Here is a 16711-nt window from a genome sequence, read left to right as displayed (position 1 = left end):
GAATGGGCCGAGCACCATGGCTCACGCCTGTAATCCCAGCACTCTGGGAAGCTGAGGAAGGCAGATCGCTTGAGCCCAAGAGTTTAAGACAAGTCTGGGCAACATGGCAAGACCCCCATCTCTACATAAAACATAAAACTTAGCCAGGAGTGGTGGCATATGCCTGTAGTCCCAGGTACTCGGGAGGCTGAGGTGGGAGGATTGCTTAATACCTGGAAGTTGAGGCTGCAGTGAGCCATGGTCACGCCACTGCACTCCAGTCTGGGTAACAAGGCAAGACACTGTCTCAAAAAGAAAGAAAAAAAAAAGAGCTAGAATGTTCCTCTGAGCTGATGGCTTTTATTTGGCTCCCCTGTAAACTCTTCTTCTCTGCTTGTCTCTCCACTGTGGGCTGACAGTTCTCTTCTCGCTCTGTCGCCCAGGCTGGAGTGCAGTGGTGCGATCTCGGCTCACTGCAACCTTTGCCTCCCGGGTTCACACCATTCTCCTGCCTCAGCTTCCCGAGTAGCTGGGAATACAGGCACCTGCCACCACGCCCGCCTAATTTTTTTGTATTTTTAGTAGAGACGGGGTTTCGCCGTGTTAGCCAGGATGGTCTCGATCTTCTGACCTCGTGATCCACCCACCTCAGCCTCCCAAAGTGCTGGGATTAGAGGCGTGAGCCACCGCGCCCAACCTTTTTTTTCTTTTTTTTTTTTTTGAGATGGAGTCTCGTTCTATCGCCCAGGTTGGAGTGCAGCGGTGCAATCTCATTGCATCCTTCACCTCCTGGGTTCAAGCAGTTCTCCTGCCTCAGCCTCCCAAGTAGCTGGGATTACAAGTGCCCACCACAATGCCCGGCTAATTTTTGTATTTTAGTAGAGACAGGGTTTTACCATGTTGGCCAGGCTGGTCTTGAACTCCTGACCTCAGGTGATCCACCTGCTTCAGCCTCCCAAAGTGCTAGGATTACAGGCATGAGCCACTGCACTCGGCTAGAGATGGGTTTTTGCCATGTTGGCCAGGCTGCTCTTAAGCTCCTGAACTCAGGTGATCCACCCGCCTCACCCTCCCAAAGTGTTGGGATTACAGGCATGAGTCATCGACCCCACCAGCCCCAGAAGTATTTAAGAGTCACTTGAAGCCTCAGTTTATTTATTTATTTTATTTTTTTAGATGGAATCTTGCTCTGTCACCGAGCCTGGAGTGCAGTGGCGTGATCTCGGCTCACTGCAACCTCCACCTCCTGGGTTCAAGCGATTCTTCTGCCTCAGCCTTCCGAGTAGCTGTGATTACAGGTGTGCACCACCACACCCGGATAATTTTTTGTAATTTTAGTAGAGACGGGATTTCACCATATTAGCCAGGCTGATCTCCAACTCTTGACCTCGTGATCCACCCACCTCAGCCTCCCAAAATGCTGTGATTACAAGTGTGAGCCACTGCCCCCAACCCCTCAGTTTTTTTTTAAGGGTCAAAGAAGCCCGCCACATTGGCCAGGCTCTAATTCGAGAATAACCAGAGGGGCTGTGTAAAGGTGATCTTTGAAGGATGAAGAACTTGCCAGAAAAGCAACAGGAGGAACAGCATTCCAGGCAGAAGGAACTGCCTGGACAAAGGCTTAGAGCCTTCAAAGAGCTGCTCTAGGCGACAGACCTCTGGGCGACACAGAGAGGTTCCATCTCAAAAAACCAAAACCAAAACCAAAAAAAAAACAACAGCCGGGCGCGGTGGCTCAAGCCTGTAATCTCAGCACTTTGGGAGGCCGAGGCGGGCAGATCACGAGGTCAGGAGATCCAGACCATCCTGGCGAACAGGGTGAAACCCCATCTCTGCTAAAAATACAAAAAAATTAGCCGGGCGCGGTGGCGGGCGCGTGTAGTCCCAGCATGCATACTTCTGGGGCTAAGGGGGAGGTGTGCAATAAGGAGACAACGGCGGCCTGGGCGACAGAGTGAGACTCTGTCTGAAATAAAAAAAAAATAGAAGGGGCCGGGCGCGGTGGCTCAAGCCTGCAATCCCAGCACTTTGGGAGGCCGAGACGGGCGGAACACTAGGTTAGGAGATCGAGACCATCCTGGCTAGCACGGTGAAACCCCCTCTCTACTAAAAAAAAAAAATACAAAAAACTAGCCGGGCGTGGTGGCGGGCGCCTGTAGTCCCAGCTACTCGGGAGGCCGAGGCGAGAGAATGGCGTAAACCCGGGAGGCGGAGCTTGCAGTGAGCTGAGATCCGGCCACTGCACTCCAGCCTGGGCGACACAGGGAGACTCCGTCTCAAAAAAAAAAAAAAAAATAGAAGGAAGGCTGGTTTAGCCTGAGCGGTGGTCCTCGCCTGTAGTCCCAGCTACTTGAGAGATCGCTTAGCTGTAGTGACTAGCCAGGATCGCGTGACTGCAGTCTAGTTTGGGCGACAGAGCAATACCCTGTCTCTAAAAATAAGAAAGAAAAAAGCCATGAAAAAGGAGGCAGGCTTGAAATAGGCCCGACTTAGCTTCCCTCCACCTACAGTGACCCAATAAGACCAGAGTAAGTATTTTTTGATTCATGCAAATATATGTAAAATAAGGAGCAGGAATTAAGTAGTTGGGAGGGGCCCTGGATGCTTAGGCCACGCCCACATGGGAAATAGCTGCCTCACACGGAGGCTCAGGTCAGCTCCACCAATCACCAATCAGCTCCTCCTCTTTCCCTAAATCGGCCTTCTTCGTCCCTCTTAGCCTATCACATTGCAAGCTCCACCTGTATTCCACATTTTAGCCTATCACGGTAGAAGCACTGACACTGTCGCACTCCAAACCCCACCCCCTAGCCGAGTATTAGCCTATCAGCTTCCAAGTCCTTCCCAGCCGCGAGCAGTTTCTGTCTCCGCTTGTTCTGCGACCCGCTGAACTACATTTCCCAGGAGGCGTCGGGGCTGCGCCGCACAACTTCCGGCTGTAAAGATGGCGGCTTCCTAGAGAGTCGGCGGCTGATTTAGAAGGAGGCTCAGGCTACGGTGAGCCGAAGTTGGGTGGTGAAAGCGTGCGCGGCCCGTTCCTAGGGGCCCAGCTCCCTTTGACCCGAGAAATCCAGCTCCTAGCCTTTCCTGGGGCTTCCGCCTTTGTTTCTGGTTTCTTCTGCAGTCTAGCCTCCATCCTTCTTGCTGTCACTAAAGCTTTGTTTTCCTTAGAGGCGTGGGGACTGCAAGGAGCTCAAAGACCATCTTGGGAAGCCCGTGCCTATTGCCCAGATAGACAAACTGTTCCATTCGTGTCCTATTTCTCTCCAAGAGGAACCACAGTCCTAATATTTTGCTTCTCCCTCATGCAGACACCCGCTAGGCACGAGGGTGTCCTAGAGGTTATTATTCCTTTATTCACCAAGACGTTTTCAGTTTTAGGTAACAGAAAACCCTACTCAATGTGGCTTAAGGAAGAAAAGGAAGTTAGTGGCTTATAGATTGGGTCTAATAGGAGCTGGGTCCAGGTGGTCAGAATTCGATCAGCAGTTTTCTGGTTAGAGACCATTTCGCTTTTTACTTTAGAGGCAAAAGGGGCCCCTCACAGCTCTCAACTTTATTCTCCCAGCTCTGCAACTCTAATGGGAGTCTCTTTTCCTTGATGGCAGTGTTAGAAGTTGCAGAGCTGCCACTCACTGGCCTGATTTGGGTCATGTGCCCATCCCTGAGCCATTTTCAGTGGCCAGAGAGCTGGGATGTGCTCACTGGCCGAATAGGGGCATGGGGCTAGCACGACGTTAAAAAAAAAAAAAAAAAGAAAAAAGAGGAAAAAAGGGGGGGACTGTTATATCAGAGTGACTACTCGGCTGATAGGTGTAAAAGGCACTCGTTCTACAGCTGAGGAAACAGACTCCCTAAGAGGAGTGACTCATCATCAGTAAGCGGCTCATGGACCCTCTTCCTTCTTAGTAAGCAAAATTTTTTTATGTTGAGACCGAGTTTCACTCTTGTTGCCCAGGGTGGAGTGCATGATGGGATTTTGGCTCACTGCAACCACCCCTCCCAGGTTCAATCGATTCTCCTGCCTTAGCCTCCCGAGTAGCTGGGATTACACGCATGCACCACCACGCCTGGCTAATTTTGTATTTTTAGTAGAGATGGGATTTCTCCATGTTGGTGAGGCTGGTCTCGAACTTCCAACCTCAGGTGATCCGCCTGCCTCGGCCTCCCAAAGTGCTGGGATTACAGGCGTGAGCCACCACGCCCGATCATAACCAAATGTTTTCAAAACTCCCAAGGGGAGGATCCTGGCTTCCCCTGTCCGTGTTCCATCTAGCCACACAGGAGCCATGGAAGTGGTGGAGCCCAGCAGCCCCACTGAAGAGGAGGAGGAGGAAGAGGAGCACACAGCAGAGCCTCGGCCCCGCACTCGCTCCAATCCTGAAGGGGCTGAGGACCGGGCAGTGGGGGCACAGGCCAGCGTGGGCAGCCGCAGCGAGGGTGAGGGTGAGGCCGCCAGTGCTGACGATGGGAGCCTCAACACTTCAGGAGCCGGCCCTAAGTCCTGGCAGGTGCCCCCGCCAGCCCCTGAGGTCCAAATTCGGACACCAAGGGTCAACTGTCCAGAGAAGGTGGTAAGTAGAAGGGGTGGCCTGGGGCTCTAAGATGCTATGAAACCTAGCATCTTGTCTTTTGGGATTCACTCTGCAGACATTCCCTTTGTATTAGTTACCTGTGGCTGCCACATGTCTCCATGGACTTGATAGCTTTCAACCAGAGAAATTTATTCTCTCACAGTTCTTGGGGCCAGAAGTCAGGTGTCGGCAGGGCCACGCCCCCTCTGGAGGCTCTAAGGGAGGATTCTTTCTTGCCTCTTCTTTTTGTCTATCTGTCTTTTTTTTTTTTTTTGAGATGGAGTTTCGCTCTTGTTGCCCAGGCTGGAGTGCAGTGGCACGATCTTGGCTCACTGCAACCTCCACCTCATGGGTTCAAGCAATTCTCCTGCCTCAGCCTCCCAAGTAGCTGGGATTACAAGTATGTGCCACCACGCCCGGCTAATTTTTGTATTTTTAGTAGAGACACGGTTTCACCGCATTGGCGAAGCTGGTTTCGAACTCCTGACCTTAGGTGATCCGCCTGCCTTGGCCTCCCAAAGTGATGGGATTATAGGCATGAGCCACCCCACCTGGTCCCTTTTTGCCTCTTCTAGCCTCTGGTGGCTCCTGGCATTCCTTGGCTTATGGCTGCATCACTCTAGTCTTTGCCCAATTTTTTTTTTTTTTTTTTTGAGACAGAATCTCACTCTGTCGCCCAAGCTGGAGTGCAGTGGCATGATCTCGGCTCACTGCAACCTCCACCTCCTGGGTTCAAGTGATTCTCCTGCCTCAGCCCCCAGTAGCTGAGACTACAGGCGCATGCCACCACGCCTGGCTAATTTTTAGGAGAGACGGGGTTTCACCATGTTGGCCTGGCTGGTCTCGAACTCCTGAGCTCAGGTGATCCACCCGCCTTGGCCTCCCAAAGTGCTGGGACTAGAGGCGTGAGCCACTGCGCTCGACTGTCTTTGCCCAATTCTGTCCAGTCCTCATAAAGCCTTTCTCACTGTCTTCTCTTCTGTCTCCTGTAAGGACACTTGTCATCAAAACAGGATCTTATCTCAAGACCCTTACTTTAATTACATTTGCAGAGACCCTGATTCCAAATAAGGTCACATTCTTTTTTTTTTTTTTTTTCTTTGAGATGGAGTCCCACTCTGTCATCAGGCTAGAGTGCAGTGGCGTGATCTCAGCTCACTGCAACCTCCAGCTCCCTGGTTAAAACGATTCTCCTGCCTCAGCCTCCCGAGTAACTGGGATTACAGGCACTCACCACCACACCCAACTACTTTTTGTATTTTTTAGTAGAGACCAGGTTTTACCATGTTGGCCAGGATGGTCTTGATCTCCTGACCTCATGATCTGCCTGCCTTAGCCTCCCAAGGTGCTGGGATTACAGGTGGGAGCCACCATGTCTGGCCTCTGTTTTTTTTTTTTTTTTTTTTTTTTGAGACAGAGTTTCACTCTGTCACCCAGGCTGGAGTGCAGTGGTGCAATCAGGGCTCACTGCATCCTCCACTTCCCGGGTTCAAGCAATTCTCTTGGTTTAGCCTCCCGAGTAGCTGGGATTACAGGTACGTGCCACCACACCCAGCCAATTTTTTGTATTTTTAGTAGAGATGGGGTTTCGCCATGTTGGCCAGGCTGGTCTCAAACTCCTGACCTCAAGTGATCTGCCTACCTTGGCCTCCCAAAGTGCTGGGATTACAGGTGTGAACCACTGTGCCTGGCCAAATAAGGTCACATTCTCAGGTTCTGGGTGGACATATCTTTTGGGAGCCACAGTTCGACCCACTATATCCTCATTTCTGTGTTTCTGTGTCACACATTCTCTGGCTCATTGATTTGCTTTTCTACATGGACTCCCAGTTCAGCGCCCATGCTTCTAAGCCATTGCTTTTCAAAGTGGATGGCTTGGCTCATGATTAGGGGTCACCGTACTGCCTTTTCAGACAGGGCAGCTTGAAGAGGGCCAGTAAGTGGTGTGGGAGCCAACGTTAAAGTCAGAGGATGCTCACCACCCTCCAAATACCTTATAGATTATCTGCCTGGACCTGTCAGAGGAAATGTCACTGCCAAAGCTGGAGTCGTTCAACGGGTAAGAGGGACATTTTAGGGCTTGAACATGCGACCATGGCCGGGAGGGTCAAGCCTAAAAGATACGGGGCTCTCACTCTGAAACTCACACCAGCTTGCTCTGGCTTCAGGCCTGGCAGTATCAGAGAGTAGCAAGAGCCAGGTGCAGTGGCTCATGCCTGTAATTCCGGTGACTCGAAAGGCCGAGATAGGAAGATCACTTGAGGCTAGGGGTTCAAGACTAGTCTGGGCAACATGGACCCCATCTCTCTAAAAAAAAAAAAAAAAAAATATATATATATAATATATATATATATATATATATATATGTATGTATTTATTCATTTATTTGTTTTTGAGACAGGGTGTCGCTCTCTTGCCCAGGCTGGAGTGCAATGGAGTGAGCTCAGCTCACTGCAACCCCCACCTCCCAGGTTCAAGTGATTCTTGTGCCTCAGCCTCCCGAGTAGCTGAGATTACAGGCATGCACCACCACGCTCGGTTAATTTTTGTATTTTTAGTAGAGATAAGAGTTTTACCATGTTGGCCAGGCTGGTCTCAAAACTCCTGATCTGAAGTCTGCCTGCCTTGGCTGGGCATGGTGGCATGCTCCTAGACTCCCAGCTACTTGGGAGGGCAAGCTGGGAGGATCTATTGATCCCAAGAGTTTGAGGCTGCAGTGAGCTATGGTTTTGCCACCACACTCCAGCCTGGGTGATAGAGCGAGACCTTGTCTCTCTTTTTTTTTTTTTTTTTCTGAGACGGAGTCTCGCTCTGTCGCCCACGCTGGAGTGCAGTGGCACTATCTCCGCTCACTGCAAGCTCTGCCTCCCGGTTTCACGCCATTCTCCTGCCTCAGCCTCCCGAGTAGCTGGGACTACAGGTGCCCACCTCCACCACGCCCGGCTAATTTTTTTGTTTTTAGTAGAGACGGGGTTTCACTGTGTTAGTGAGGGTGGTCTCGATCTCCTGACCTCGTGATCTGCCCGCCTCGGCCTCTCAAAGTGCTGGGATTACTTTGGGAGGCCGAGGTGGGCAGATCACGAGGTCTGGAGTTTGAGACCAGCCTGGCTGACATAGTGAAACCCCCACCTCTACTAAAAATACAAAAATTAGCTGGGCACGGTGGCGCATGCCTGTAGTCCCAGCTATTCAGGAGGCTGAGGCAGGAGAATCACTTTTAATCCGGGAGACGGAGGTTGCAGTGAGCTGAGATGACGCTATTGCACTCTAGCCTGGGCAATAAGAACGGAACTCCATTTCACAAAAAGTAAAATAAAAAAAGAGTAGCAAGGACAACTGGTAATGTTAAGGCTATGACCCATTGAGCCTCCCTTCATAGCAATGACTTGGAGATGCCAAGAAGCAAAGTGACCTGCTCAACTGAGGGCTCAGAGCAATGGGGCAGAGCCAGGATTGGGACCCAGGCCCAGCTGGCCCTGAAGCCCTTGTCTGGAGTCATGTGCTGCCTATACATGATACTTGCCTGGATACTTGCCTGGAGCCATGTATCTGGGGTAGGGGGCAGTTTGAGTGGCAGGGCCTGGATGGGGCTTGAGGGCCTACTTGGAGATGTTGAAGATGACACCTCCTTCCCCTCAGCGGCAATCACAGCTGCCCATGGCTGAGCAAAGTTCCTGCAATGAGTCTTGAGGAACTTTGATCCGCATGCTGCGCAGAGGGACCATTTGGAGAGGGCAGGAGCTCAGATGTCAGCCAGTCTACTGGGTTTGTGGCTGAGCTCCGCCATCCCCCTGCAGTGTGACCTGTACTTCTAGGGCCTTATCGTGGGGCTGATACAGGGTTCTCAGAGGAGGGTCGCTGAAGGAATCTTTTTTTTTTTGAGACGGAGTCTCACTCTGTTGCCCAGACTGGAGTGCAGTGGCACGATCTCGGCTCATTGCAACCTCTGCCTTCTGGCTTCAAGCAGTTCTCTGACTCAGCCTCCTGAATACCTGGGATTACAGGCGCCCGCCACCACGCCTATCTAATTTTTTTGTATTTTTAGTAGAGACAGGGTTTCACCATCTTGGCCAGGCTGGTCTTGAACTCCTGATCTCATGATCCACCTGCCTCGGCCTCCCAAAGTGCTGGGATTACAGGCGTGAGCCACCGCACCCGGCCCTGAGGGAACCTTAATTCCCCTCTACTCTGCCTCTCCAGCTCCAAAACCAACGCCCTCAACGTCTCCCAGAAGATGATCGAGATGTTCGTGCGGACAAAACACAAGATCGACAAAAGCCACGAGTTTGCACTGGTGGTGGTGAATGACGACACGGCCTGGGTGAGGCCTGGGCAGGCGCTGGGTGCCCTGGGGTCCCCTGGGGCCCGAGGAGCACCGCGCTGAGGCCTTTGCTTCCCTGCAGCTGTCCGGCCTGACCTCTGACCCCCGTGAGCTCTGCAGCTGCCTCTATGATCTGGAGACGGCCTCCTGTTCCACCTTCAGTATCCTTCCTGGCAGGGGTGTCCCTGTGAAGCGGGCTGTCTCCTTCTGTCGTCCTTGGGGCTCAGGAAAGTCTGAGTCCTGACTCTGGCTGGCTGAAGTTCAGATCTCAGTCCTGCCAAGGCTGGGAAAGTCACCCCTCTGAGCCTCAGTTTCCCCATCTGTACTGTGGAAGGCACAAAGCTGCCTACCCCGTGGAGATGCTGTAATAATATAGAAGCGAAAGTACTTCATTTGGTCCAGGCATGGTGGTCCCTGCCTGTAATCCCAGCGACTTGTGAGGCTGAGGCTCAAGAATCACTTGAGCCCGGGAGGCGGAGGTTGCAGTGAGCTGAGATCTCACCACTGCACTTCAGCCTGGATGACAGAGTGAGACTCCGTCTTTAAAAAAAAAGTACCTTATTTGTACTCAGGAGGTCCAGAATTTACCCACAAGGGGATCACCTCACACAGGGCTGGGCATACAGTTGGTGCTCAGTAAATGGCAGTGTGTGACAGAAATGTCATCATTCCTCCTACAGCCCCTTGAACCTGGGTGCAGGACAGTTTATGGTAATTTGGACATAAAAGGCTCATATGTGGCCCAAAACTGAAATAGAATAGGACTCTTATAAGTTGAAAAGGTAAAAAATGATTAGAGTTTTTTTCAGGAGGACAAGAACACCCCTGGCTCTTTTGTTTTGAGGACAGTGGCCCCAGCCGTGCAGGAAAGGGGAGCTTTTTTTGTTTTTGCTTTTTTTTTTTTTGAGATGGAGTTTTGCTCTCGTTGCCCTGGCTAAGTGCAATGGTACGATCTTGGCTCATTTTAAGTTCCACCTCCCAGGTTCAAGTGATTCTCCTGCCTCAGCCTCCCAAGTAGCTGGGATTATAGGTGTGCACCACCACACCAGGCTAATTTAGTATTTTTTTTTTTTTTTGAGACGGAGTCTCACTCTGTCGCCCGGGCTGGAGTGCAGTGGCCGGATCTCAGCTCACTGCAAGCTCCGCCTCCCAGGTTCACGCCATTCTCCTGCCTCAGTCTCCCGAGTAGCTGGGACTACAGGCGCCCGCCACCTCACCCGGCTAGTTTTTTTGTATTTTTTAGTAGAGACGGGGTTTCACTGTGTTAGCCAGGATGGTTTCGATCTCCTGACCTCGTGATCCGCCCGTCTTGGCCTCCCAAAGTGCTGGGATTACAGGCTTGAGCCACCGCGCCCAGCCAATTTTGTATGTTTTTTAGAGACGGGGTCTTGCTATGTTGCCCAGGCTGGTCTTGAATTCCTGGGCTCAAGTGATCCTCCCACCCCAGCCTCCCAAAGTGCTGAGATTACAGGCATGAGCCACCATGCCCAGCCCCATTCTGTTTTAAAACAAATTAGATTTCTTCCCATCTCTGCTCCAAAACCTCCCATGGCTCCCTGTGGATCTTATTTATTATTGTTTTTGAGATGGGGTCTCGCTCTTGTTGCCCAGGCTGGAGTGCAGCAGCACGATCTCGGCTCACCGCAATCTCCACCTCCCGAGTTCAAACAATTTTCCTGCCTTAGCCTCCCAAGTAGCTGAGATTACAGACATGTGCCACTAGGCCTGGCTAACATTGTATTTTTAGTAGAGATGGGGTTTCGCCATGTTGGCCAGGCTGGTCTCGAACTCCTGACCTCAGGTGGTCCACCCGCCTTGGCCTCCCAAAGTGCTGAGATTGCAGGCGTGAGCCACTGTGCCTGGCATACCAAGAGTCCTACGTCATCTGGTGCCAGCACCCTATTTTGTGATCCATGCTGAGGGGAATTCGAGTGTCAGAGAGGGCAAGTGACTTGGCAGGGTCACATGGTGCGTCTGCAGGGGTGCCAGGTCTCCTCTAGCATCAGGACCGGGGAAGCCACCTGTTCCTGTTCACTCGTGCTCTACCAGCCTTCTCCTTAGCATCCCCACCAGATCTGGAAGGACTTTTCAGCCTCATGTAAGTCCCCTGCAGAGAAATTCTTACTCACCTTCAAAGAGAAGGGTCACTTGCGGGAAGAAGCCCCAAATAGCCCAGAAATAATCTAGGGAGTCTTAAAGCCTCCTCCCTTCCAACCTCGCCCTGAGCAATTCCTCATTTATGTATCTTGGGAGCACGGGGGCTGGTGGAGATGCACGTGCTGCTAGGCAGCTCCAGCTGACAGCAGTGATGGGGGATGCTCAGGACACTGAGGGTGGCCCAGGTGCGGTGGCTCAGGCCTGTAATCCCAGCACTTTGGGAGGCCAAGGCAGGCAGATCTCCTGAGGTCAGGAGTTTGAGACCAGCCTGGCCAGCGTGGTGAAAGTGCACCTCTACTAAAAATACAAAAATTAGCTGGACGTGGTGATGGGCGCCGGTAATCCCAGCTACTTGAGAGGCCGGGGCAGGAGAATTGCTTGAACCTTGGAGGCAGAGGTTGCAGTGAGCCGAGATCTCACCATTGCACTCAGAGGGGTGAGGCTGGGAACATGCTCAGGGCAGAGGGACCCGCTTACGGGACGCCTCACAGGCAGCAGTGAACTTGGGAGACATCAGTGGGGCCTCACCTGCCCGGTGAGCCTCTAGCATCTCTCTGAGGGTGATAAGAGGGGCAGACCCCCACAGGCTGCTCTGACTGCTCCCTCCTCCCGCGTATGCAGCCAGCAGAAAACTGAGCTTCCGGTCACAGAGAACGTGCAGACGATTCCCCCGCCATATGTGGTCCGCACCATCCTTGTCTACAGCCGTCCACCCTGCCAGCCCCAGTTCTCCTTGACGGAGCCCATGAAGGTGGGTGAGGCCTGGGAGAGGGAGGGGTGCCTGCAGCCATGAGGATGGTGGTTAGACACCAGGAGGGACTTCCCAACCACAGAGGCTGGAGTGCCTAGAGGCAAGTTCCCAGAGTCTGAAGCAGAAATAGGGGAGTTATAGACATGGGGCATGGGGTGACCCAAGCCCCAGAGGCTGGTGTTCTTTACTTCCCCTACAGAAAATGTTCCAGTGCCCATATTTCTTCTTTGACGTTGTTTACATCCACAATGGCACCGAGGAGAAGGAGGAGGAGATGAGCTGGAAGGTGAGAGGCCGCAGCAGGTGTGAGTGGCAGGCGGGTGTGGACAGGATGTCTTGGAACACACCTGTGCTGGGTCTGGGGGTCTCTACCTCCATTTGGTGGTCCTGGAGCCCTGGCCGGGGTGGGTCATGGCATTTGGTCATTGAACAGCTGTTTCCCAATTGTCTGCTGTGGCAGCCACTGGGACAATGGTCCAGGCAAACATCTTGAGTCCTGCCTCCCCCATCCCCAGTGTTCCTTGCTTTCCTTTCTTTCTTTCTGTTTTTTTTTTTTTTGTTTGAGACAGAGTCTCCGTCTGTCTGTCTCCCAGGCTGGAGTGCAGTGGCACGATCTCGGCCCACTGCAACCTCTGCCTCCTGGGTTCAAACAATTCTCATGCGTCAGCCTCCCGAGTAGCTGGGAATACAGGTACCTGCCATCACACCAGGTTAATTTTTGTATTTTTAGTAGAGACAGAGTTTCACCATGTTGACCAGGCTGGTCTTGAACTCCTGACCTCAGGTGATCTGCCTGCCTCAGCCTCCCAAAGTGCTGGGATTACAGGTGTGAGCCACCACAACCGGCTCCCTCTTCCCTTTCTTCCTGCCTTTGACCTCGCTGTGCCCTCAGCCTGGAGCATCCATCGCTCTTGGACTTCCCAGGCCCTGCTGGGCCTTCACATCCCAGACCTGAACTAGCTGTGGGACCTCGAGTGTACTACTTACTTCTCTGAACCTCAGTTTACCCAACTATGAACAGGGAGTTGAGACCAGCTCCTCCTCATACCTCAATACCCAAATCAAAAGTCCCCCCTCTTGCCAGGCGTGGTGGCGTATGCCTGTGGTCCCAGCTACTCGGGAGGCTGAGATAGGAGGCTCACTTGAGCCCAAAAGGTGGAGATTGCAGTGACCTATGATCAAGCCACTGCACTCCAGCCTGGGTGACAGGGTGGAGACCCTGTGTCAAAAAATAAAAATCGGGCCAGGCAGCGATGGCTCACACCTGTAATCCCAGCACTTTGGGAGGCCGAGGCAGGTGGATCACCTGAGTCGGGAGTTTGGACCAGCTTGACCAATATGGAGAAACGGTGTCTCTACTAAAAATACAAAATTAACCGGGCATCGTGGCGCATGCCTGTAATCCCATCTACTCAGGAGGCTGAGGCAGGAGAATTGTTTGAACCTGGGAGTTGGAGGTTGCAGTGAACTGGGATCGTGCCATTGCACTCCAGCCTGGGAACAACAGCGAAACCCCGTCTCAACAATAAAAAAAAAAAGTAAAATAAAAAATCCCTCCTCTGAGAAGCCCTCCCTGTTTTTCAAGAAGGATCAAAGTGGGGGCCAGGAGAATGTGTCTGTATCTGACTGTGTCTCTCCACACTGGGGACTCTTTGGGGGCCATGACTGGGACCTCTTCGGATCCCTAACACTGGGTCCGTGGCAGGGAATGTTTGCTCAATGTATGAATGGTTTCTGCTTGGCAAACTCCTCTTCACCCTTTAGAACCCACCCCAGATGTCCCCTCTTCTCAGAAGCCCTCCAGGGATATGAAGGGCCTATTGGGGTAACCTCTGCCTGAACAGACCTTCACTGACCCCCGCCCCTCCCCAGGACATGTTTGCCTTCATGGGCAGCCTGGATACCAAGGGTACCAGCTACAAGTATGAGGTGGCGCTGGCTGGGCCAGCCCTGGAGTTGCACAACTGCATGGCGAAACTATTGGCCCACCCCCTGCAGCGGCCCTGCCAGAGCCATGCTTCCTACAGCCTGCTGGAGGAGGAGGATGAAGCCACTGAGGTTGAGGCCACTGTGTGAATCATCCCTGTACATCTGCATCTTCTTGTGCAAGGAAGTCCTTGGCCTAAAGCTTTGGTTCTCAAACTGGGTTCCTTGGGACCTCCGGGGTCAGGGGGTTCCAGGAGGCACCTAGGGTACCTTGGGGGGTCCTAGGAGGGAAACCCAGGATTCCAGGAGGGATCCCAGGAACTGTGGGCACCCATCTTCCGTGTTTCCCAGCCCATTTCCACTCCTAGTTTGTCATGGATAATTTTTTGTTCTTCCCTGTGTGATTTTTGCCATCAAAATAAAAATTTGAGACTCGTTAACCAAAGTCCACACCAATCACTTTGTGTTAATTGGGATCATCTTCATTGCAAGTGACAGAAAACTTAGCCACTGAGCAAAGGTGAGTGGCTGCTTTCTTGTGGATGAAAAAGCCCCTGGGACGCAGAGGTTGCAGCGAGTTGAGATCGCACCACTGTACTCTACCCTGGTGACAGAGCGAGAGCTTTTCTCAAATAAAAATGAAAAGTTCAAAAATAAAGATGAAAAAGCCAAGACAACAGCTTCAGGCTTGGCTGTATCCAGGTGCTAGGTCAACATTGCCATTGGGGAGGGTACTACGTGGGTTGCCAGTCAATGTGCCCTGCTTACCCCCCAACAAATGGAAAGGTGTGTGATGGCTCCAACCACTCCCCAGACCCCAACCCAGGTCAAGGCAGAGTTCTGTCAGCACCTGGATATGACTGGACTTCCTTGGGGGGTTACATGACCTTCAATGAAGAGCTAGTCCTGTGCCAGGGTTGTATGGTGTTCTGATCAGCCAGGCCTGGATCATACGTCCCTAAGCGGGAGGTTTAACAGCTCCATCAGCAGTATTGAGGCCATGATAGGAGGGTTGCCTGAGGCCAGGAGTTCAAGACCACCCTGGACAACATAGCAACATTTCCTGTCTCTACAGGAAATGCAAAAATTAGCCAGGCTTGGTGGCTCACGCCTGTGATTCCCAGCTGCTTGGGAGGCTGAAGTGGGAGGATCACTTGAGCCTAGGAGGTCAAGGCTGCAGTGAACTGTCATCGCAACACTGCACTCCAGCCTGGGCAACAGAGCAAGACTCTATCTCAAAAGTAAACACAAATAGCTTTATGGAGTGACTGCTTTTCCTCCCTATGAACATTTTTCGGGAACCTATTGTGTGTGTCAGACCCTTGTGCCCAAGCCCCTGTTCAGTCCCCGCATCAGCTTCGTTAGGATTCTCACATTTTGCAGATGGGACACTAAGACTCAGAGGTCCAGCCCTCCAAAATACTGAAGTCCTAGTTGCGCTGGATTGAAAATGGGCAACACAGAACGGGGGCTGGAAATTTTTAAAAAGATTGTTTTTAAAGACAGGGTCTTGGCCAGGCGTGGTGGCTCATGGCTGTAATCCCAGTACTTTGGGAGGCCAAGGCAGGCAGATCACAAAGTCAGGAGTTCAAGACCAGCCTGACCAACATGGTGAAACCCTGTCTTTACTAAAAATACAAAAATTAGCCAGACGTGATGGTGCATGCCTGTAATCACAGCTACTGGGGAGGCTGAGGCAGGAGAATCTCTTGAACCTGGAAGGAGGAGGTTGCAGTGAGCTGAGATCACACCACTGCACTCCAGCCTGGGCAACAAGAGCAAAACTCCGTCTCAAAAAATAAATAAATAAATAAATAATAAAGACAAGGTCTCTGCCTGTAATCCCAGCAGTTTGGGACACTGAGGCAGGCAGATCACCTGAGGTCAGGAGCTCGAGACCAGCCTGGACAACATGGTGAAACCCCATCTCTACTAAAAATACAAAAATTAGCTGAGTGTGGTGGCACATGCCTGTAATCCCAGCTACTCAGGAGGCCAAGGCAGGAGAATCACTTGAACCCGGGAGGCAAATGTTGCAGTGAGCCTAGATTGCGCCACTGCACTCCAGTCTGGGGGACTGAGTAAGATCTGTTTCAAAAACAACAACAACAACAGCAAAAACCAAACAGACATGGCCTCACTCTGTTGCCCAGGCTGGTCTCAAACTCCTGCACTCACAAAAAGAAAGGAAAAATAACAACAAACTAGTAGCCTCAAACGATCCTCCCGCCTCAGCCTCCCAAAGCACTATGATTAAAGGCGTGAGCCAGGCCCTCGGCCTGGGAGTTGGAAATTAAAGCCTCTATTTTATGTATGTATGTATGTATGTATGTATGTATGTATTTTTTGAGACGGAGTCTCGCTCTGTCGCCCAGGCTGGAGTGCAGGGGCTGGATCTCAGCTCACTGTAAGCTCCGCCTCCGGGGTTTACGCCATTCTCCTGCCTCAGCCTCCCAAGTAGCTGGGACTACAGGCGCCCGCCACCTCACCCGGCTAGTTTTTTGTATTTTTTAGTAGAGAGGGGGTTTCACTGTGTTAGCCAGGATGGTCTCGATCTCCTGACCTTGTGATCCACCCGTCTCGGCCTCCCAAAGTGCTGGGATTACAGGCTTGAGCCACCGCGCCCAGCCAGTATGTATGTATTTATTTATTTACTTGTTTATTTTCTGAGACAGAGTTTTGCTCTGTTGCCCAGGCTGGAGTGCAGTGGTGTGATCATGGCTCACTGCATCCTCGAACTTCCGGGCTCAGGAGATTCTACCAACTCAGCCTCCCAAGTAGCTGGGACCACAGGCGCAAGCCACCACGCCCGGCTAGTTTTTTGTATTTTTTGTAGGGACAGGGTTTATCCAAGTTGCCCAGGCTGATCTCGAACTCCAGAGCTCAAGCAACCCTCCTGCCTGGGCCTCCCGAAGTGCTGGGATTACAGGTGTGAGCCACCGTGCCCGGCCTAAGCCTCTCATAAGGCCGTGCGCCCTCCCAGAGGCCACCCTTGCAGAAGAT

The 16711-nt window shown here is 52.1% G+C and overlaps 1 protein-coding gene across 2 annotated transcripts; it reads left to right on the top strand.

The window, feature by feature from the left end:
• Positions 1–2815: 2815 nt before the first annotated feature.
• On the top strand, positions 2816–14153 carry BABAM1 (BRISC and BRCA1 A complex member 1). Of its 2 annotated transcripts, none has more exons than XM_033199736.1 (9): positions 2816–2976; positions 4256–4553; positions 6554–6612; positions 8754–8874; positions 8957–9035; positions 10948–10972; positions 11653–11782; positions 11982–12068; positions 13655–14153. In XM_033199736.1, the coding sequence occupies exons 2-9, from the start codon at positions 4269–4271 to the stop codon at positions 13856–13858; spliced, it is 990 nt and encodes a 329-aa protein (XP_033055627.1). In that variant the 5' UTR covers positions 2816–2976; positions 4256–4268; the 3' UTR covers positions 13859–14153. The 2 variants fall into 2 exon arrangements, with proteins under 2 accessions (XP_033055627.1, XP_033055628.1); XM_033199737.1 differs by having other exon boundaries at positions 2861–2976; positions 4218–4553.
• The last annotated feature ends 2558 nt before the right edge of the window (positions 14154–16711 follow it).

The sequence above is a fragment of the Trachypithecus francoisi genome, unplaced genomic scaffold (genome assembly GCF_009764315.1).
Source record: "Trachypithecus francoisi isolate TF-2019V2 unplaced genomic scaffold, Tfra_2.0 Lachesis_group5, whole genome shotgun sequence".
Lineage (NCBI taxonomy): Eukaryota > Metazoa > Chordata > Mammalia > Primates > Cercopithecidae > Trachypithecus > Trachypithecus francoisi.
This window is presented reverse-complemented; position numbering and strand designations above follow the sequence as displayed.

Excerpts from the sequence above, each read along its gene's own strand:
- BABAM1 (XM_033199736.1), top strand. The coding sequence starts at position 4,269 with ATGGAAGTGGTGGAGCCCAGCAGCCCCACTGAAGAGGAGGAGGAGGAA. Across the intron at positions 8,875-8,956 it reads TGAATGACGACACGGCCTGG|CTGTCCGGCCTGACCTCTGA; the intron begins GTGAGGCCTGGG and ends GCTTCCCTGCAG. Across the intron at positions 9,036-10,947 it reads GGCCTCCTGTTCCACCTTCA|ATCTGGAAGGACTTTTCAGC; the intron begins GTATCCTTCCTG and ends CATCCCCACCAG.